The sequence below is a fragment of the Lytechinus pictus genome, chromosome 6 (genome assembly GCF_037042905.1).
Source record: "Lytechinus pictus isolate F3 Inbred chromosome 6, Lp3.0, whole genome shotgun sequence".
Classification (NCBI taxonomy): domain Eukaryota; kingdom Metazoa; phylum Echinodermata; class Echinoidea; order Temnopleuroida; family Toxopneustidae; genus Lytechinus; species Lytechinus pictus.
In genome coordinates, this window is record NC_087250.1 from 26,703,557 (window position 1) to 26,728,097 (window position 24,541).

The 24,541-nt window shown below is 34.0% G+C and overlaps 1 protein-coding gene across 1 annotated transcript; it reads right to left on the reverse strand.

Moving 5' to 3' along the window:
- Nucleotides 1-572: 572 nt before the first annotated feature.
- Nucleotides 573-14,898, reverse strand: LOC135154370 (uncharacterized). Its single transcript, XM_064100510.1, has 4 exons — nt 13,185-14,898; nt 11,251-11,384; nt 5,781-5,845; nt 573-671 (listed from the first exon to the last, which is right to left on the reverse strand). Exons 1-4 carry the CDS (start codon nt 13,499-13,501, stop codon nt 573-575), a joined length of 615 nt encoding a protein of 204 aa, XP_063956580.1. The 5' UTR covers nt 13,502-14,898.
- Nucleotides 14,899-24,541: the final 9,643 nt, after the last annotated feature.

Genomic DNA, 24,541 nt, shown 5'->3' on the forward strand with positions numbered 1-24,541 from the left:
TTCCACGACCATGCATATTTATAACACACAAGTCTATGAGGTGTTTTAAAACATGTTTTTTTTGTAAAAAAAACGGGTGTTTTAAAACGGGTTTTAAAACATGTTTTAAAACACACCGTTTAAAACGTGCCAACCCTGTTAAGAGCACTAAGAAACTTAGCTGTAATTTGTGCCATTGAGTATTACTACTATTAGTATTACTATTAAAATTAGCATTATTAATCAATACATAAAATATCCCTTTTGAGCAACTGCAATCATCAATTATAATCAAATACATTATTTAAAGTATAAAAGAAATCATTCCGGATTTGCACAAGAAGCCACTATTTTGCACATTCTGCACCATTATGTATAAAATAAATTTACTGAACCATATACTTACTATACTGCTGCTTGTTTTTTTTCTTTTGAAGTATCTGAATTTATGTATAATTTATTCGGAACTTCAAAATGCAATTAAACGCCATTCATCAAAGCTATTATCTATATTATCAACATTGTTTTATCAGTATTACTTCTTTGTTGTCAGTATGATCACTGTCATTATACTGTCAAAATTATAATAATTATCATTTTCCAATGAATAGAAATATGGACAAACCTGCTTCTTGTGGATTTAAGTCTCCGTCATCGGTACCATTTCTTTGCGATTCCAAACTCTGTTGATCCTGTACACATAACACATCATAATTTGACATCTGAAATAATCATTAGAAAGCCAAAAGTATGTTTATAATTTTCATATATCCTCTATTCATATGTCTCTCTCATTTGTTTACTTCCATTAAACAAAATGTTATTTTGAAAATACCAAAGGCCTAGATTTAATTCAGTCATGAAAAGGGCAATCCTATTAACAAGGAAGATTTTTTTTTCTATTTATCCTCAATTGAGGTAATTTATTATTCATAAAATGTCAAAAGATACAGATTTTTACAATAACAAAATTCACATCATATCACACAACAATATTTTACAAGAAATACAAAAAATACAATAAAATATGTTACTTACACTACCAGTCACAATTCCTCGGCCCGCTGTCACCCGTCGAGAACCAGAGAACAATAGATTCAGTGGACTGAATCCATTATTCTCCGGCTCCAACAGGCCAGCCAACAGCGGACCAAAAAACCGTGACTGGTAGTGTATTCACACAAAGTAAAAACGTATCTTACGCAACTCAGTTTCATTAAATCTTTTCTGATTATATTTTAAACTTAGGTGAAATCTTATTTCTGCTTTAAAATATTTAAATAGATAGTTTCCATGTAACACATGTTTCTCTTTATCATTACATTCTTTGACATAATTCTTATATACAGTATATTGGGCATAATTAAGGATGAAATTGACGAGTTTTGTTTTTCGGTTGCCTATATCATATCCTATAATAATCCTTTTTTCATTAATGTCAATATCAAGGCCAAGAATATTCCGAATAAGACACGGAACTATTTTCCAAAATAACCTTACATTTTTGCATGTCAATAAAAAATGACATATAGTTTCCTTGCAATTGCAAGTACGACATGAATTATCATTCGAAATTCCCCATTTGCATAAATTGTCTTTACTGGGCAATATTCTGTGAAAAGTTTGAAATTAAATTGTTTTATTTTATTGTCATTAATTTGCTGAAATTTGAATTTAAATACTTCGCTCCAATCAAATTCGTTTGACAAGTCTGAACGATCTTGCCAAAAATATAAACAAACGGGAACTTCTTTATATTTATACAAACTATAATAGTGTTTAGCTAACATTTTCTCGACATTTATTGAGTCACCTGTTGCTAACTCAATCACATTTGGTTCTTCTGTTTGTAGCCGTTGTGGGGTTCTTGTATTACGTAATTTCTCTAACCAGAAGTGTGGAAATGCCTTTTTGAGTTTTGACAATTCGAAAGAAGTAAGCAATTGTCTGCGGTTAGAATAGTTGCTAATACATGAAAAATCTTTCCAATTCCCATCTTTTATAATCTGTCCCACTTTATAAATCCCCTCTTTGATCCAGTTTTGAAAAAATAACGTTTCTTTCTCATGTTTTATATTACTATTATACCAGATAATTTCTTGGTTTACATTGCAAACATTAAACATATGAATATACTTTACAGTGTATTTCAGACCACGATTTAAAAATGTCAATGTAAAACACTGGTAACTGTTTTCTTTCGCATATTCTTATATCATTTTTTTGGCAATTAAATCTCAAATACATAGGAAAGTCAGAAATTTTACTGATCCAATAATTGAATAAAATTTTCCATGGTGTTTTTTCACCTGAGATATATTTTTGAATCCATGATAAACGAAGAGAAGAACATTTGTAAAGTAAATTGACCTTCTGATGCCTCCTTCTATTTCAGAATTACAGCATACATTTCGCTTGACCTTTTCAGCTTTGGAATTCCATAAAAAAAGTATATTAATCTATTTACCAATTTAATTATTTTCAATGGTACTGGGACTGCTATTGCTGTATATACTGATTAAGAAGTGACTAAATGCTTTATGACAGTCACCTTCCCATACAAAGTTAGTTTTCGCATTTTCCATAAATCTAAAGTACTTTTAATTTTCTTCACTTTACCTTCCCAATTTAAGTTTTCAACTTCTCTATGAAATTTTCCAACGTAAACCCCGAGACATTTTATAGCATTATCTGTAAATTCTAAATCCTCAGTGTTTGGACATTGATATTTAATCTCATGTACTTAGATTTTGACTGATTAATTTCGGGACCGGCATTTTTACCAAAATGTTATATTTCTCTCATTATTTCTTTGACAGAGTTGACAGAATCTGCAAAAATTGTAGTATCATCTGCAAACTGAACTTTGCGAATATCTATGAAATCTGAACAATCTGATTCAGGGTTAGGTACTTGAATACCTCTAATTTGTTGAATTCTGTTTAATTTTTGCTCATAAAACTTCTGCCAAAATAATAAACAAAAGGGCAGACAATGGACATCCTTGTCTTAAACCCTGTTAATCGAAAACCTTTTAGATATCCAACCATAATTCATTATTTTACCACTGGCGTTATTATTCAAAGTCTTAATCCATTTAATACACAAATTTTTAAAACCAAGTTATTCTAGTAAAGTGAATAAGAAATTATGATTAACGGTGTCAAAGGCTTTCTTAAAGTCTAATGACATAATGATACCATGTGTCTCAGTACTTTGACAAAAATCAATTATGTCCTGTACAAGTCTAATGCATTCAAGTGCAGAACGATTTTTCATAAAACCAAACTGATCTTCAGATACAATGCAATGAATAATTTTCTTCAATCTAACAGTCAAAACACGAGCTGCTAATTTGTAGTCTATATTAAGAAGTGATATGGGCCGCCAATTATCTAGAGGATTTTTGTTGCCCTTTTTATACAAAAGAGTAAGGATGGCTTGACTTTGAGTTGAGGACAATTGTGTTTTGTCATATCCCTGATTCAGGCTGGCAACTACCATCTGTTTCAAGTCCTCCCAAAAACATTTATACAATTCAAAACTTAGGCCGTCACTACCAGGAGATTTGTTCAGATTCATTGACTTTAGTGCAAGCCAACATTCATTTTCTGTAAGCTTTCCCTCACATATATTTAATAGCTTCTTCATCATTCAAAACATATAACTTTAAGTTACCTATATATTCTTTAAAATCAGATCTTACATAATCTTTTTGATACAGTTTAGTATAGAATTCATGTATATTTGACTCTAGTCACCTTGCTCTTGATCGAACATACGCACCTTTGCATTGATATTCATACCCTTTATTGATCTTACGTTTTAAACGACTAATTTCGTCTACATCTTTGCTACGTTGATCTTTATCTAGTTTTTCACAAAGTTGATTATATCTTTTTTCAATGTGTGTTTATGTTCCCTCTTCTTCCTTGACACATCAGAAGCATACTTAATGCTGAACTCCTTTATTTTAACTTTACACATCTCCCACTTCAATTGATTATCAAAATTGTTATAATCCATTTTGATCTTTTTAGTAACATTTGTTATGCCTTTTTTATATATTTCATCATCAAGTAAGGAATTGTTCAATTTCCAAAAACCCTTTCCCCTCTTTTTTGTTGTCACCTGAAGTTTCATCGAAACAGCATTATGATCACACTTTAATACTGGTTTAATATCAAGAGAATGCACATACGGAACAAATGCCTTGGAGACTAGCCAATAATCAAGCCGTGAATAGTCAGTCATGAAAAGGGCAATCCTATTAACAAGGAAGATATTATGTGGAGCGTTGTGGCCCAGTGGATTAGTCTTCGGACTTCGAAACTGAGGATCGTTGGTTCAAATCCCAGCCATGGCGTAATTTCCTTCAGCAAGGAATTCATTCACAGTGTGCTGCACTCGACCCAGGTGAGGTAAATGGGTACCGGCAGGAAGTAAGTCCTCAAAAGGTTGTGTGCACCTGAATATGTAGCCTAGCTTAGCCGGGTAATAATAATAGCAGGGCCCACTGGGAGAACAGTTTTCGGAACTGAAGTGGCTATCCTTGGTGAATATGCCGTTATTATTATTATTACTTCTAAGCATTGCGGATGCACAAATGTATTAATGGATTTGTTCCCACCAGAATGTGCAAGAACGATGAAATCAACTTTGATAAACATGGTTTTAACACCAGACTTGCCGATGCTCTTAATGTAATCTTGCCAAAACCCTAGTTTAGAATGTTTTAAATATGGTTGTATCTATGCAGGAGCTAATTAGCGGTGGAGCAACTTGTCATATGCTATAAAACTCAACATCTTTACTTTTTTTTTTTTTTTTTTTTTGGCCGATATGCCATATCTAGTCAATTCAAAATATTTGGCTCATTCCACCATTGATTTGTTTCATCACACTCCTATGCAAATGATAATCTATTAATATATTCTTCTTTTTTCTTCTAATTATTAATGGCGTAATGAGCCCAAAATTTTGAGGGGGTCAGATATGTCGTTTCGGGGAAAATTCAATAAAAGTTGTGAGCGAGCAAGACAAAGTTCGAAATTTCCATTAAAAAAAATATCAAATTTTGTATTAGATTTTGACATAAACATACTCAGAAAATGGTATCACATTTCACCTTTCTCTCTTTTCTTTTTTTTTGTAATTATTTTCGGGGTGGGAAGCGCCCCAAGCAACCCTCCCCCCCCCTCCACACCTCTACCATTAAATTATTGTTATCATTTGATGAACAATTTTCATAGAAACGGCTTATTCAAAAAACTATTAAACAATCTTCCGTGCAAAGCTCCCCCGGTTGTCCCGACTAGGTTCGTTTATTTGACTCCCCATCCTCAACCCACCCTTTCAAGAATAGCTTCCCCAGTTTTCTCGAAAGGGTTCGGCCATCCCCGCTCTGCGAACGCAGACGACCGTAACTAGCCCATGGATGCGTAGTCTGTGTTAGCTCCTCTAATGGGTTATAAAGTTTGCAACTGACTTCGAGTTCCTCTTTTTTTTTTTCTTCTTAACTTGTAATACTATTGAATCAATTTTGTAAATACGAGTTGCCAGTGTCATTCTCTTTTTCTTTTTTTTTTTTGCTTAACATGTAATATGTACCTCATCAGGTTTGATTGGTATGTAACCTCTCAATCTTTTCAGGACCTTGATGTAAACAGTGTTTTATATACTGATATTGTGTTCTCCTGTTCATGTTTCACTCAAACCCTATTCGATGTCTCATTTTAAAACCATTAGTTTGGGGAGTCTTCTATGATTCAAAGTCATGAAATTAGAATTGACATATCTACCTGTGTTGGAGCTACACTCAGTTTCTTCGCTGCTTCATCTGCAAGGGCTTTATTGTATTCACGGTCTGTGGAAGTCAAATCATATATAACGACCTAATTATATGGCCAAACAAACAATAAGTCCCAAGAGAATTTTCTCTGTAAATAATAACATTAACTAGATTTTAAATCGTCGTAAGGACGAATTAGACGGTCTGTCATCAATTTTCATAGAGTTCAGTAATTTCAAATACATATTGCTCAAATCACTAACTGGGCGTTGTGGCGTGCGCCTGTAATCCAAGCTGTGGGGAAGTTACAAATTGATGCAGAGGTTCGAGGTTCGAGCCCTGGTCACGTCTTTCGGATGGTGACGTTAAAGGTCGGTCCCAGACGTAAACAATCATATCTGATTGATACACGTCTGACAAAACTCAAATACACACAAACACATTATCATCACCATCATCATCATCATCCTTACTACTATCATCATCATAGTCATCAGCATTATTACCATCCTAATTATCATTTAAGAAATGCCATCACCCATACAGCTAGATTACAAGTAAAACAAGAACAAGTGGATCTCGTCGGACAGTCTCCCTTGCATTGCACGACTCGATATAGCAGCAGTGCTGACTTTGAAAACAGCTATTAAATAATTATTACTAAAAAACACTCATATGATAATGAAATAATATAAATCGTACCTGGCAAATGATCAAATCAATATTAAATAAAAGAAAAAAAATCACCCCCAACACCATAGTTTGTGATGAAGGTCGATCGTCCGACCCGTTCCAAATAGCAAATACTTTTATTTATTTATTTATTTTTTGTTGAAATAGGTCCAAAGTTAGCTAATATCACTCCTCAACATAATACAGATTTCAGAACTTATCTATCTGAACCAAATTCAAAATCTTTGTGTTTAAATCCGGTAAGTCAACGTAAAATATGTAACATTGTCTTGCGTCTTCGAACTAGAAGACTGGCACTCATGGTGCAGTCGCTGTACAGCGCTGTGTGTGCTAAATTAGCATTTTATTTTTTACAGTGTATATACATATGGATGAGTGTATGTGTGTGGGGTGGAGTGGAATGCGTGTGCGAATGTGTTTTGCTGTAGGTGGCCGGTGAGTATGTATTGAGGGTGTATGCATGAGTAGGCCTACGTATTATATAGTTGAATTGTGTAGACATAAGTATTGTAATCTATAGCTACATTATTGCTATTCGCTTTGTTTACCATCACCTTTTTACGTTAACTTTTAACTGTTGAATTTGTACCTTATTCTGTAAACGTGTAACATTTTAAATTAGTCTATTGTAAACATAAGTTTGTATTTATAAATTTGCTATATCTGTATATATTATGTATATTTACTTTGTAATTAAAGGGCCCGAACGAAAACCAGTGTTTGTACTGATTGGGCCACCCTTTTTAAATATGTAAAATAAATGAATAAATAAATAAATAGATAAACAAACACACACACACACACACACACACACACACACACACACACACACACACACACACACACACACACACACACACACACACACACACACACACACACACACACACACACACACACACACACACACACACACACACACACACACACACACACACACACATACATGAATGAATGAATGAATGAATGAATGAATGAATGAATGAATGAATGAATGAATAAATAAATAAATAAATAAATAAATAAATAAATAAATAAATAAATAAATAAATAAATAAATAAATAAATAAATAAATAAATAAATAAATAAATAAATAAATAAATAAATAAATAAATAAATAAATAAATGAATAAATAAATAAATAACGCCCCGGGTCTTGACGAATGCTCACCTAAGATTGTTCAACTAGTAATCAAATTTATTAGCAAACCTTTATGTCATGTATTCAATCTATAGTTATCCTCTGGGATATTTACCGAAAAAACATGAAAATTGCGCGAGTTTCTCCATTTTTTTTAAAATTTGTGACAAAAAGCAGATCAGTAATTATAGACCCATATAAGTTTTTTCTATATTTTCTAAAATATTGGAAAAGATTATTTATAAAAGGGCCTATGATTTTCCTGAAAATAACAAGTGTTTTTTAATCTCAATACGGATTTCGTAGTGACCACTCAAAAGAACTACCGGTAGCTCTTCTTGAATTAGCAAATACTATATTTGACTCCTTTGAGCACGAATAATTTGCAATAGGGATATTTATTGACTTGTCAAAGGCGTTTGACACAGTTAATCATAATATACTTTTATCAAAACTAAAAACCTATTGTATTCGTGGAACTACCCTCAACCTTTTTTCTAGTTACCTCTCAAATTGTAAACAATGCACCATTTATAACTCCCTTTAGTCTGAATTGAGGACAATTGAATGTGAAGTACATCAAGGGCCATTACTTGGCCCACTTTTGCTTATTTTATTTATTAATGATATTTATCGTTCGTCAAATCTGCTTTCCTTTGCCCTGTACACTGACGATACGAATGTTGTTTATTGTGATAAAAATCTGTATCACTTGTGTAAAACTGTAAATAGTGAACTAACGAATGTTTGTAAATGGTTTTGTGCAAACAAGCTTACCATTAACCATGAAGCTAGTAGTATAGTTCCATGCATTAACTATAAAAAAAAATACAATTACATTATATTCCTTAGCTCCACAAGGCGTATTGATCTTAGTCATGTAGTGCATGGTAAAACTTAACAACCAAATTATCCCCAGATTTGAAAATACTAGGTTTCTTGGCGTTATCATTGAGAGTAAATGAAATTGAGAACAAAGTTGCAAAAAATATTGGAATAATAACTGTCTAAGTTTTTACTTGCCTAAGACTGTATTGCGTACATTATATTGCTCTTTAATCTTGCCATATTTTATTACTGGAATTTGGTCTGGGCTAACACAAACCAAACCTATCTTTACAAAAATATGCTCCCTGCAAAATTAAATTGTGCGTATTATTTGTCCAGATGACAAGATACCACTAGTAAATACGAAAAATGTGTTTCATCCCCTAAAATTGTTGAAAGTAGATGACATCAATAAACTTCAAGAATGTAATTTTCTCTACAGGTGTTTAAGTTCTCAAATTCCACCAAAAAATTGTTTACGCATGCTTTCAACATACATCATTTTGATACCCGCACAAATAATCAAATATTCATTCCCAAACAAAGAAAATCTTCCAACACAACATTCGTTATACTGCCCCCAAAATATGGAACGAAATTCCGTATTACACACGACTTTTGGGGTATACGCCCTCTTCTTTAAACCCATTATGTACATATTTTTTTCTTCATGACAAATTGATGTTTGTATGAATTACTGTTTACGAAACATGTAATGCAATTGAATAAATTAAGTGTTTATTGAAATGAATTGAATTGAAAAAAATATCATGTCGGTAGACCTTAAATGACTTTTGATTCATGATCATGTTACCTAGCACGCGCGCAGAACAATCATGCACACGTGATTACCCTCATGTCTATGTTTCATGAACTACATGTGTAGATCCATAAACCCTCTACACTGTAGGTTGCGATGCCAATTAAACAAATGAAGAGCTTGATTCCAAAAGGGGATAAACACAGTTTGACCAAATTTGAATCCTTGTCATCAAGATATGGTTTTTAGACATGAGAATGAAATGCACCACATCGCATCTAAAAACAAAATGGGAAGGTACTAATTTATTGCAAATTTGAGTTTCATTCCAAAAGACCTAAATCCAAAACTGTTTTGTTCCAAAAGGAGCTTAATCCACTACCACTTTGTGTTATGTGTTACTTTAGGATTGACCAGAGTGAATGTTGGTTTATGCTTCTCACATGCCTAAGAAGTGTGTATGAGATCCTGAAAATAATTTTATGGCATCAAAATGATCATTAAAAAAAATACTTAGAAATTTGAAAAATATTAACCGAGCTTTATCGAGCGGTGTAGACTCGGGTAAAACGCAATGTATGTAACACCACAAATGTTTTACTATGATGAGGGTTTTTGGCTGAAATTATTCTACAAGTAACTTTTATCTCTAAAAGGGGGGCGGGTAGCCATTATATACGTTATCAACCTTTATTTTGTTTGCATTATGTCTGGAGTTCATGTCATTTTCATGGAATGGAAGAGGAATCGTCCTCGCCGTGCAAAAATGAACGGCAATGCACACCCCACACGCGCTGCGATGACTGCGAGGAATAAGAATTACTGTTTTTGATCAGGTTTTGGGGGAGGGGGGGGGGTTGTGCCAAGTAAAATCAGCTCTAACATGAAAACGGGCAAAAATGGGCAGCGTAAATAGACATTTGGCAAATGATGATGACAGAATTTAAACGGAAATCCATGGAAATCTTAACGTTTTTAATGGAAATTTAAAAAATTTATTATCCGCCTCTTTCGAGGAATAATTATCCTATAATCCTCCTGAAATGTTGACATTTTGATCTGGAAAAAAAATTGACAGCTTAATGGACTCTTTAATAAAGAACAAGATATTTATCAAAAAAAAATTATTGCAAATCAAAGCGGGAGTTCTTTTGATAATAATAATATATAGCTGTATTTATAAAGCGCTTTTTGCCTGAGGATACAAAGCGCTGCTATTATTACTCCAGCTTTAGCTCGAGCTACCATCACCGGCGCTCAGTGCATACAAGGAATTAATCCTGCCGGGTACCCATTCACCTCACCTGGGTAGAGTGCAGCACAGTGTGGATAGATTTCTTGCTGAAGGAAAACATGCCATGATGAGGATTCGAACCCACGACCCTCTGTTTAAAAGGCGAGAATCAGAACCACTAGAACACGACGCACCCGCACCCTTTTGAGGTTTATAACTGAAAATGGGACATTCTATTCACCTATTTAATCATAAAAGTATAAATTTTTGCTACTGAAATGATGCGAGCGTGAAGCCATGAAAAGTGGACATTTTGAGCACGATTTTAAATAAAGAACGAGTTGTGTATTTCGATCTCGCTTGCTGATTCATGTGTAACATTACAGTCTTATTTTATTCTTTCACATGCGGAATTATTGGGGGGGGGACAAAACGGTATGTTTGCCCCACCCCCAACTATTTTCATTGGTGGGACGATCGCCCCCCCCCCACCCCACCCCAGGATCGACGTCTCTGATAGTGGAGATTTGTCTTCCCAGTTCAGCTTTTATTGCATTGTTTACATTATGTAATGTTATTTTGAATGTATTTCATCTGTAAATATCTTGTGTTGCATTCTTGTTTATAGGGGCTCCATGGAAGATCAACAAATAATACAACTAATCGATCGTTCAACTGCTCTGAATTGTGACTGAAGCCTCAGTGGAATTAGTATATAATGGATTTCCGTCCGACATTTTTAATTATGAGGTTAAAGTTAAACTCCCATGAGAATATTAACAAATTTTAGGTCATGATTTTACTTTGATGGAAAAGTGTTTACCTTTAGTTTCTTCATTGTCATGTCCTTTCTTGTGAACAGACCAAAGTTTACCACCAGCTTTTGCGACCTGGATGTTTATGTCGCAAATGTTTGTCGTATCTACGCCGTCTGTTTTTCCTTCATTCTTATCAAACCTAGAGCAGAAAATATAAAATACCAATACAAATTGTATTATGTCTGATAACATATAGGCCTTCTTGTACAGGCAATAGCTGAAATGAACTAAAATAAACAGGTAGAAATATGACTGAGCGAATTACTGATTGTATTGATACAAAGTAGTTAATTGGGCAAAGGGCATTAGGTAAAAAAATGCCTTAAACATTTTTGGGGAACCAACCTGGACTTTTGGAATACTTGACCACTGACTGTCCTTAAAACTTGTCCCGATGTATTACTTGAAACTCCAAACCATTGAATAGAAACAAAATTAAAAACAGTAGAATAATTAATTGATGTTTTTTTATGTCTAGGTTTTGGCAGCAATTTTTGAAGTCATCTTGGACTTTTAATTACCTTTGTCTGCTTGTGTTTACTCTAATTGAATTAATAGATCTTTTACCCTTTATAACCGAGAAATGTACACTGAAATGTGATATGAAGGTTGGATAATGAGTGAGTTATTTCCATTTTCTGTCAATGTTGGCTGAGTTCGACGCCACCTTGGATTACGGAAAACCCTCAAAAAGGATGTAAAAGGCATTTTAGTATGTTATTTTAGACATATTACTGGATCTATCCTGGAAAATTATCAGCTTGTAACCACAAATTTTCATGTTCAACCTAATGTTCTTGGCCTAATTAATTTCATTGTTATTATGCATGGTATTTATCATCATGGTTTTAAAGATTATTTGTATAACTCTTATTATTACTAATATTATTATCAATATTAGTATTTTACCAGTATATTTTAGAGATTAAAACGAGCAGTATTAGTACATTATAATCGTTATTATTAGGAGTAGTATTATTATTCCTATTATTATTGTTGTAACTATTATTTACACGTGTTATCATCATTATTGCAATCTTTATTATTATCAATAATACTAATAACTATTAATGTAATCACCATTATACTTCTTTTCATTACTAATATTTCTTAATGTAATCATTATTACCAATATTGTTACAGAGAAGTTGAAAACATTTCATGCATTATTTTATTGTATTGACTTCAACTGCTGTTGTAAGAAACAATTATTAATTGTTTCGTTCCATTCTGGACTTGAGATATTCTTAGTTTTATTTAAAGTTGCTAGAATCGAGCAAGTATGTTCATTCTATGGACAGTGAAGTACGGAGGACGAGACAAGCATCATTTTACTGAGCTTGTCCTGAAACCTACGCTACTTCATGCTTAATCATTAATTATAATGATGATGATGATGATAATGATAAGAACGACAATTATGAAAAAAATAATAATTGTCACTTCCTTCTGCCTTCATAATTATTTAGGACAGCGTCCAGTGATTTTGCCAGTAGCAAAATGATTTCGAAATGTTCCTCTTTGACCCTGAACCACTGACTATTAAAATATAATTATTGTAATTATACAAATATAAGCCATTTTAAAATTCATCCAACAATTGTGTTGAAGTCTTCATAAAAAATCAGATTGCATATGATATTATACTACATGTACGACCTTCATGGACATTTGACCTTTGATCTTTTGAGCATATATGCTTTATGTGATCATCATTACTCCTGTATAAATGGATAGGGATTATGATCGATTCATTTATTTCATTTCAACTCTCCCACCAATAAGAGCAATACCGTCTCAATCCTCTCTGATCCTTATCTTTGTCAATTTTCTTTTCAAACCAGCACCTCTTTGTCGAAAATCGTTCCCAGGTCCATGAAAATGATATATAGTTGGAGAAAAAAGAAAAAAAGGATAGTGAGAGAAAAAAAAAACTTACCCTTGACCTGTAAGACTTTTCTTCAAGCTTGTCTTCCCAACGCGCTCTTGTCCCACAAGCATAAGACGGGTTCGGAAGACTTTCTTTCTTCCATCTTGAGCAGCTTCGGCATATGCTTGACGAACCCTCGGGTCCCGAGCAAGGATTTCCGGCGGTGCCGAAAGACAGCCGAACGAAATATCGTCCCCTCTGTTATCCGTTTCAGGTTTGAGAGGAGCAGCCTGGTAGTCTCTTTCATCGAGTTTACCTGCATCATCTTTAGAATTAACAAACTTGAGAATGGTAATGAATGAAATACTTATAAGTAGGATACCCATTACATTCTTGATCTGGTAGAGTTACTACAACTAATAAGACGCAACCGAGAATGAGCCACTGAAACTCAGTTGACACTTGCACGCATTGTGGTTCGCACATTGGGCCGTATGCATAAAGACAAGCAATTGCTTATAAGCAAATGCTTTAAGCAAAAGCAAGAGCTGGTCAAGCAAAAGGGCAAGTTCAAGCAATTGCTTAAATTCGTATGCACAAGCTTTTGCTTGTGCTGAAACCTTTTGCTTGCACTGCCTAAGCAATTGCTTATGTGTTGGACAAAGGATCGTTACGGCTGTGCGAACATCGCACAGTAGGACAACGACGCTTCGTTCCCGACCTGGCAGAAGTATTTTTTATTACGCAAATAGGGGGAAAACAGCGCAGAGCATCAGGGGGGTTTCTGTGTAGATCGATGGACACAAATTGCTGTAAAAAGTCTAAAATAACAGGAATTTGATTAGATATGAAATCACAACATAACCTCTGGAATATGGAGCTTGAAACGGCATGAAAATTTAATCCTTAAACGAGAATGCCATGAGTAAGCAAGAGCTCAAGCTGGTCTGGAGGTGCTTGAAAAAACGCAAGCAATTGCTTATCAAGACAAGTAAAAGGATTGTTTTATGCATACGGTTTTAAGCAATTGCTTGTTTGGTAAGCATTTGCTTACGAGTAGTAAGCAATTGCTTGTGCTTGCTAGCAAAAGCATTTGCTTGCAAGCAATTGCTTATGTTTATGCATACGGATTCAAGTAAAAGGCTAGCTTTTGTTTGCGCATGGAAACGCACTGTTACGATCTTATAAGCGACTCGGTCTTAACATGCAACTCGCAGCGTAAGTTCTCGAAAAAGTGTTCTATTGCAAATAACGTCTGCTACCGGTTTCACGCCTGAACTTGAGGCGATCTTCAGGCAGACTGACGTTGTTGACTATTTATGTGGTGTGGCGGGTCAATTTGACGCTTCGGTGGTTTCCGGTTTAGTCTCGTTTGGTGTCTGCACTTTGAAATAAGTTCCAACCTTTTGTTTAGTGAGTTTCTGTTTGTTTTTATGGATACTTTTCAATGTTCTTTTCCTTCAGATTCCAGGGGCGGATCCAGCGTTCACCAAGGGGGGTGGCCCGGATTTTTTTCAGCCACATTTTCCCCGATCGGCCGCTCGAAGCTAAATTTTGTTTGTTTATATATAAATATATATAAATATGTTAATATAATATCATAAGCCTTATTTAAAAAGTACGAGCGCAAAGCGCGAGCAGAAATTTTTAATATACGTTTTGATCTGATGAAAAAGGATCTGTTAACGGCAGCTTGTAGGCCATGGAGACGTTACACATTTCAAGTATCAAATAATGCGACCGCGAAGCGCGAGCTGAAATTTTGACATTTTAACCTAGAGAATGGAAAAGGAAAAGTTTAACTAAATAATCTAATTAAACTCGAGATATTTGTAAATCATAAAAAGGATGAGTAATTGGAAATCTTCCTGCTTAATAATGCGAGCGCAAAGCGCGAGCAGACAATTTTTGATATTGTGATCTGAAATTGGATAATGATTTATATTTATATTTATTTTTAATATATGTGGGCCATCCTGGGAAAATGGGTATTATAGGTGAAATTTGGGATTTTTGTTTTTTTATGTTTTCTGGTACCTGGACACATGTACAATGTGTATAAAAAATATTAGAGTCTAATTCATATTTAAATTAGAGATATGGCCAATTGAATCAGGGGTACCCCCCCCCCTGCCTGCCTGTATGGGTCGTCATGGTAGTCGGGCTTATTATTCATCTTTTCATGATAGGGAAATGTTGGTGCTTTTGTAACGCCCAACATACCTGGCATACGCGAGGTGATCTTTTGTAGTGCAGACATAATTTCATATATATACACAGCTAGGTGAATACAATAAAACAAATTATTCTACATATTCAACCACACCCACACTAGAACCCACACCCACACACTCACATTACATGCAAAAAAAACCCTTATGGAGACTATTTGTAATACTATATATAGTTCGTCATAGCGCGTAGTTTTAACATGGGAGGAGGTTCCCAGATCCAATGACCAGGGGCAGATGGTGTTGGATTATTCATCTGATTTTGTTGTTGTTGGGGGGGGGCAGCTTATCTTTTTTTTGGGGGGGGGTGCCCACCCCCACAGGCGCCGCAGAAATTTTTTTTGAAAATGGGAGGGGCTAACCATGCAAAAAAAAATCACAATCAAATGGTATTTTTTTTTACATGTTTATACATGCGTTCTGGGGGGAAAAAAGTGGGGCCAAAGCCCCTGCCCACCTCCATCCTAGATTTGTCCCTACCCATAACCCCCCCCCAAAAAAAAAAAATAGACACCACCTTGCTGTTTGTCCATACTTCACTTTCTCGTACAATCTAAAAAAAGAATCATGCTTAAGCTTTGGAAAATAAACACAAACAAAATTCAATTTTGTAAAACCAAGTTTTTTCGGTGGCAATAAACAATAGTGAAAAGCTGATGCGAGCTACATTTCATAAAGATTTAATATGACAGCAACTCTTCAAGAAATATCAACTCTCTTTGAAGTAGCGAATCAGGAAGCAGAAGGTTCACTGTTTTCATTCGAGCAAGGGATCATATCAACATTTCATGAAATGGGCCACATTTGGTTTCTTTTTAGGGATGGGGAAGTCATGAAAATATATTTCACAAATTGCTGCCTTGTCCTCATCTAAGATCTTTCCATATATCATATTCCCTCTATTTGGAAAATCCAGTTGATAGCTTATCTGGGAGTATCTGAGAGAGTATGTCAGCAGGATTCACCAAAGGGGATAATTTTCTTCCTCTGCATTGTTTGTTTTCTTCATGTTCCAGTCTTAAAAATGCCACGTTCCGATGACTCGAATCTGCATGTTTGATGAATACATACATAAAAACAATCACAGTTCACCGATATTAATGTGTTATAAAAACAGGCACATTATACTCTCATTTCTTCATGATTCATGGACATTTATCAACAACATGATATTTAACATACATTACCTTTTCACTCTTTGACTTTGTGTAAATGTTACTTATAAAGGTGGAAGTACTCCCTGATGTCATATTTTTCTACCAAAAATAATAAGATTAAACTATTGTTGGGTAAAAAAAAATCCCTCCTAAATTCATGAGATGTTCATATTTAAATGTTTAATTTTGATATATCACTTGCAAAAAGTTTTCTCTGCATGAGCCTTTATCCAAATTCTATATTTTTTCATTTTTTATGGTTTTTATCATTTTATATTTTTTTATATTTTCCATAATTCTAGATTTTATGTACTAATAGTGGTAAAATTAATTTTAAAACAATATCTTATAAAACGGCAATTAACCAAATTCGTGGAAAAATCGGTTACAACTGACATGATAAAGTCAAAACTGGCACACTATTTCCATACAGAAAATGGATAAAGCATGGAAAGCTACCTGAAGCTGTGGTAATGGTGAATCCCATATCAGAGTCTTAAAGTACTTCTTGAAGGGCTGCTGTCAGCTGTATGTTGGTTCTGAGATGTCTTGTCCTCACTGCACTAATACAGTTGCTCTGTAGATACCGTGCCTTTAACATGTTTAACAGAACGAAAGAAAACAAGGCCAATTAGTTAACAAATTTTCAGAGTTAAAGTTTATTTTAAAAAAAAACTACTTAAGAAAAAAAAAAAAAAAAAAAAACAATTAAAACTATAATAATTTTTTTTTATTTTCAAAAATATGCCTTTTCATTTTTTTTTTAATATTGAATGATTTTGTGTAGAAAGTTGGCGAACCTCATGTAATGTAGCTCGACCAGATTGTAGATAAAAATAAGAAATACCCCCCCCCCCCTCCCACCCGCCCCCAAAATATATTGTTATTTTTTAATTAATTTCTTATAAATTGTGACAATCTGTTTTCTAGTTATAATTTCGATATCATTTGCACAGCTTTGGTGAACCTCATACCAAATGGACCCCACTCCCTCCGAAAAAAAACCAAATTTATAATCAGAAGTCCGACAAATAAGAATTTGTTAGGAGAGGGGATTTGAAAAATGTCCATAATTAACCGATTTAAAAGGGTACTCCGAGCTGAAAATAATTTCATCAAATGTAAGCAAATGCTGCAAATTTCATCAAAATCTGATAACAACTAGATCTAAAAGGGTTTTCCATGCATTATAAAAACAGTTATATGCACGTCTTAATAAATATTCGTTAGATGGGCTGATGATGACACCCCACTTTAACTTTTCTTATATCAAAACATGAAATCATAGGATGGGGGGTTGGGTGTCAGGACACTTTATATTTTTGAAGCCTTCTTTTTTGTCTTTGGATTACACTAAAAATACGAATTCAATACTTGTAATCATCTTCTATTTTGTTCTTTATAATATTTCCTAACATTTTGTACTAAAAATTGATGAAACTTCACTTGTAATTTTTTCCAAATGACTTTCTAAAATTGATCGTCCGGACACACAACCTGTCCGGACACACAACAACTGGGTATACTTATTTTATTTGGTCATACGTGTGTGAATGATATGTCACCCTTTTGCATTAATTAATATCTAGTCTTGGAGGGGGGGGGGAATAGAACAAACATAATTTCATGTAACAAGGTGAGACATCTTTGCATCAGTTTGTCAAGTAAATTCATAAAAACATGCATAGAACTGTTTCACCGAAATCCATATCTTTAAATTATCATAGCTCTTTTACTCCTTGTCCAATTTTGATTTTTTTTATATACATTTTTTACAAACTTGTTGCATGTGATAGATTTATCTTACATGGTTACAAGTATGTAACAAAGGCCTATCTAAGTAGGTGCAGATCTAAATCTAGTTGATAGCCTAGGCAGACATAAGTTAGATGTTAAAAAGGCCGTCAAAGTCCTGGACAAATACCGCAAATCGCTGCAGCAGTCGCATGTAATTTGACGTTTAAAGTCGTTCCTAAAAAAGCTCTCTCTCGATCGATCCATATAAACACGCAACACAAAATTCACATTCACACGTTTAGTTGCCATGTTCCTCGCATCGCAATTATCAATTAATTTAACAAAACAACTCAATCTGCAATATAGTTTAACTTACCTTCATGGATTTCAGCCAAGGGAATTAAATCCAATCAACATATATCCGAACCCGCCACCAAATATATCGAGCCGATATCCACAGTTCTGAAAAATAAAAATGCGCCTGACATTTTTTTTTATTTCCCGCCGGTTGTTTGTTTTGTTTTTCCTCGCGACGCGCGCCAGACAAAAGTTTGATGACACGCGTATTTAAATGACGTCCTAGCGCATTTATTGTCTCTCACCAATAGTCTGGTTTTCGCGCGACGCCATACATATGTTTTGATCTGATCAAAAAAGGATCTTTTAACGGCTGCTTGTTAGCCATGAAGACGTTACATTTTTTATCTATCAAATAAAGCGAGCGCGAAGCGCAAGCTAACAATTTTGACATTTCTACCTGAAGAATTGAAATTCTAAGAACTTTTTGTAATCGTGAAAAGGATAAGTATATAACTAAACAATTGACGCGAGCGCGAAGGGCGAGCGAAAAAAATCTGGAGACTCCATTCATGTTTTTAAATCATGAGAAGGAGGAGTAATTTGAGATTTCCCTACATTAATAACGTGAGCGCAAAGCGCGAGCAGACAATTTTTGATATTGTGATCTGAAATTGGATAATGATTTAAATAGAGAACAATCTGCAGATCTAAATCAACGCGTGTTTCAGATTTCGACACAGTATATGGGTATTCTAAATACCTTTATTTTCATGAAAATCAATAAAGCGAGTGCAAAGCGGTAGCTAAAAATATTTGATATTCGCATCTAGACAGAGTCAATTTAAGCTCTGTATTTCAAGCACTTTGTGGGAAAATTGTAAGGTGGATATGGATCACAGTTAAAAAAGGGATGATGTCTAATTGATATTACTTTGAGTTTTTGGTATAAGACCGGGACATTATGTCATCATATGAAAATGATGACTATCTTCCTATTTCTCTTCTTAAGAATGATGGCGCGAAATCTGTAAATATTATGGCCTGAAAACTGGACGTTTAAAACACTTTTGTAATTATGAATAAGATGCATGAGTTAAATATCTCTTAACAATCAATGCGAGCAGAAATTGCGAGCCGAAATTTTTGATAAACTATTATCAAATTGGAAATTTGAATATAAATGTACATAACTCACCCATCAAAATGTGAGAGTGCAGCGCTAGCTGATACGTTTTTACAATCTGACCCGAATAGGAATATTTTGATAACTTTATGGAATACAGGAAAATAATAGGTACCTGACATATCAAAGTTTGCGAGCGCGCAGCGCAAGCAGAAAATGTTAATATTCAGACCATAAAACATAAATTTTTACAGAGAATTTTTTATATCAATTTGTAAATAAAAAAAATAATGAAATTACTATTTCTGAGCTGAAATATGTTTTGTATATTGACTTTAATATTTGATATTTTAAGCTCCATATTGAGCAAGATATGTAAATCACCTAAATGGCAATGCGAGTGCAAAGTGCGAGCGAAAATGTTATATCCCGACATGAAAGATTTTTTAATCATTTTCCAAGTCTTCCCCTCAACTTAATATTATGGTCAAATCTAATAAAAAGAAATATTTTCATAAGAAAATTTTTTATTGTAAAAATAACAGCAGCGAATTATGGAAATGTATTAAAGAATTATTACCTTCAAAACATAAATCTTCCTTGAATAAGATTGTTTTTGATGGAAATGAATATGATGATCCACTGAATATTGCCAACCATTTTAATGATTATTTTGTGTCAGTTACTAAAGACTTGATTGAAGATTTTAGTGATGTCACTGATATTAATTCTTCACCACATCAAACTGATCATCCAAACTCATCCCAAGAAAATTTTCTTTTTAACTTACCGATAGTAAATTCCGATAAAGTCACAAAGGCTATTAAAACTTTAAATACAAATTCGTCTTGTGGCCTTGATGGAATAAGTTGTAAAATGATTAAATTATGTGGTCACGTTTTGATTCCTTCTTTAGTATCTTTGATAAAAAATTCTTTTTCATCCTGCTCTTTTCCAAAGGAATGGAAGGAAGCTAAAAATTTTCCCCTTCATAAATAGGGTAGTACTGAAGAAATTAATAATTATAGGCCGATTTCAGTGTTAAGTATTGTTTCCAAGATTGTAGAATAGATTGTTAATACAGAACTAGATTCGTTTCTGAATGTTTCTGGATTATTATGTGAAAGCCAATTCGGGTTTAGAAAAAAACATTCAACTGAAACTGCATTAGTGTATATGGTTAATGATTGGTATACAAGTATTAGTAATGGGAAAATGGTCGGTGTAATTTTAAAAGGCCTTCGATTTGGTAGATTTGGATTTGCTGTTATTAAAATTGCAAAAATGTGGTTTCTCATCAGACTCAATCAAATGGTTTAATTCTTATCTATTTAATAGATCACAACGTGTTAATATAAATGGGGTACTTTCTGAAACTAAAGAGATGCGGAAAGGAGTACCGCAGGGATCCATATTGGGCCCAAAATTATTTTCCATATTTATAAATGATATGCCTAATGTAATGAAACACTCTAAAATAGTTACGTACGCAGACGATACATCTATTTATGCTGAAGGTGATAGTTTAACTGAAATACAAAATAAATTACAATTGGATTTAGAAAATGTAGCCTGCTGGTTAGAAAAAAACCGTATGATGATGAATTATGAAAAAACAAAATGTATGATTATTGGTACACGTGTTCGACTTGCAAACTCTATTCATTCCAATGAATCTCAGTTAAAAATAATTTGTAATGGTCACGAGATTATACAAGTTCAATCCTTTGAATGTTTAGGTATTCTTATTGATAATGAATTATCATGGAAAGAACATGTATCTAAAGTAGCCAATAATGTTAGCAGGGAGTTAGGTATCCTACGAAGGTTAAAAGGTTGTGTCAATGAAAATACTTTACTCACTTTATATAATGCTATGGTTTTGCCATTTCTAGATTATTGTTGTATTGTCTGGGGGGATAAATTCAAAGAAGATACCGAAAGATTGAATAAGTTACAGAAAAGAGCTGCAAGGATAATTTTAAATGCCCATTTCTTGACCCCTTCGGAAAATTTATTTGCCCTCTTAGACTGGAAAAGATTTGAAGATAGAGTTCGCATATTTAGATTTATTTTAATGTTCAAATGTATGAAATGTATTTCTCCCACTTGTCTGTCCAAACTATTTACTTTTAGGAAAGAAATTCATTCACACTGTACAAGAAGTTCCTCACAAAATAAGTTACACTTCCCAAAATGTCATATTGAATCATTCAAACACTCATTTCATTATCAAGCCGTCTCATTATGGAATAGTCTTCAACCTGAACCTCAAAACATAAATTCCCTCACAATTTTTAAGAAATATTTAAACGGTAACCTTTAAATCCAGTTGCAGCTTCTTCTTTTTTCCAATAGTAGATATCTCCAATGTCAATTTCGATTATTATGTTCTATGTATGTATATTCCCTTCTTTCCAATGATGTGCGTAGTTAATAGTTATTTATAGTTTCATTTATATCTTACTTCAACTATTATGTTATATTACAATGTATGTATATTTTCTGTTAATTTTACTGTGTATAATAAGATATATTGTGATTGTTTTTTTATATGCAGGACCCCAAGGGAGAGCAATTTTTATGTTGATTGGGTATCCTGTTGAAATATTGTTAATAAATAAATAAATAAAATAAACTTATTTTATTAACTCGTCTTCCTCTTCTTATGTTTTACTTTTTTCTCCTCTCTTTTCCCTTTTTTGTCTCTTTTTGCTCCGCCTATAGGGGGGCCGGGCCCCTGGGGGCCCCCTGGATCCGCTTATAGATTCCATATGAATTTTGAGAGTGGTTTCGTTCTGGTATCTTTCTTGCTTGAATAATTTGATGTAGTTTATATATCTATCTTTGAATTTCCCCCCCCCCCTACAATCCTGAAGTAATACTTCTCTTCGTTGCCATGTCGGATCTTCGCCTTGTATACCAGAGCCGTCTGAATACACTTTTCTTGTAATGGATATTGTTTTTTTTTTTGCCGACAGTTACATTTTGGCTTATCTTCTGCGCGTGGATTTGATTGTTTGATGACTTTTTGGTTGTGGTTTTTTGTTACGGTATCCAGGGGCCGTATTATGGAAATTATCTTATTAAAAAGAGAATTTTTTGTATCTTTAGAGTTACAATAAAATCCGTAATCTAAAAACTCTTGTATCTCTTCTTGTATCTTTCACTTAGCGCTTATGACGTCAGAATTACAATGATGCGTAAAGTTAACAAGTGGAACGCCTCTGGCAGTCTCGCCTGCATTACGCGATTTAATATAGCAGCAGTGCTAACTTTGAAAACTACTATAAAATAATCATTCACAAAAACACCATTCATATAATGACATAATACCACGTTCATTGACCATGAATGACATTTGAACGGTGACTTAAGACTTGTCAACTACACCCATGTCCACATTTCATTCACTCTACAGTATCTATAAACTTTCAAAGTTATGATGGCAATTCAACAATTACCCCAACATTGCCTAAGTTTATTGACCTTAACTGACCTTTGACCTTGGTTTTGTGACCTGAAACTCACAGGGGATGTTCAGTGATACTTGATTACTCTTATATCCGAAGTTTTATGAACTAGATCCATAAACTTTCAGAGTTACGATGGTAATTCAACAAATACCCCCAACACGGCCAAAGTTCATTGACCTTTAATGACCTTTGACCATGGTCATGTGACCTGAAACTCGTACAGGATGTTCAGTGATACCTGATTACTCTTTTGTCCAAGTTTTATGAACTAGATCCGTAAACTTTCAGAGTTAGGATGGTAATTTAACAAATACCCCCAACACGGCCAAAGTTCATTGACCTTAAATGACCATTGACCATAGTCATGTGACCTGAAACTCGCACAGGATATTCAGTGGTACTTAATTAACCTAATATCAGTTTCATGAACTAGATCCATAAATTTTCAAAGTTATGATGGTAATTCAACAAATACCCCCAACTTGACCAAAGTTCATTGACCCTAAATGACCTTTGACCTTGGTCACGTGACCTGAAACTCAAGCAGGATGTTTACTTTTACTTGATTAACCTTATGCCCAAGTTTCATGAACTAGGTCCATATACTTTCTAAGTTATGATGTCATTTCAAAAACTTAACCTTCGGTTAAGATTTTGAAAATAATTCTCCCAACATGGTCAAAGTTCATTGACCCTAAATGACCTTTGACCTTGGTCATGTGACCTGAAACTCAGGCAGGATGTTCAGTAATACTTGATTAACCTTATGGCCAAGTTTCATGAACTAGGTCCATAGACATTCTAAGTTATGATGTCATTTCAAAAACTTAACCTTAGGTTAAGATTTGATGTTGACGCCGCCGCCGTCGCCGTCGGAAAAGCGGCGCCTATAGTCTCGCTCTGCTATGCAGGCGAGACAAAAACGGCGCATATATCGCTGTGCGCAAGATAACACATCGAGATAGTAGGTAGTCTGAAAATTATATTGTATTTTTTTTTTTTAGTATTTCAAAATATTTATTCAGGATAACAACATGTATCAGCACAATGGCTGTTTTACATCATGGTCCTGAAGGACAAAATACAATCAGTAGAATAATTCAATATTCATAAGATTGATATACAAGCAACAAAATAGATATAAGACAAACAAAATAGCAAAACTTAAGAGTACGACAAAAATTTTGAATCAAGAGAAATGTGATAAGTCGAGTTTGAAAGTAGAAACAATTGTTTGAATGTCAGTGAAAATATTGTCTTTGCATTTTGTTAACTTCCTTGCAAAATACAAGAGAATTTAACAGAGGTAGGGGGCTATTGTAACTTAATGTTGAATGCGATGTTTTCTCGGTCAACAATAATAATTTCTTGCTGCACCCCGCAAGAACATCTTGTTTTACAA

What these genes read in the sequence shown, in the direction of transcription:
- LOC135154370 (XM_064100510.1), bottom strand. Translation starts at nt 13,501, where the DNA reads ATGGGTATCCTACTTATAAGTATTTCATTCATTACCATTCTCAAGTTT. An exon ending in TGACAATGAAGAAACTAAAG is followed by an intron (nt 5,846 to 11,250) that starts GTAAACACTTTT and finishes TGACTTCCACAG; the next exon opens with ACCGTGAATACAATAAAGCC. An exon ending in TGAGTGTAGCTCCAACACAG is followed by an intron (nt 672 to 5,780) that starts GTAGATATGTCA and finishes TTATGTGTACAG; the next exon opens with GATCAACAGAGTTTGGAATC.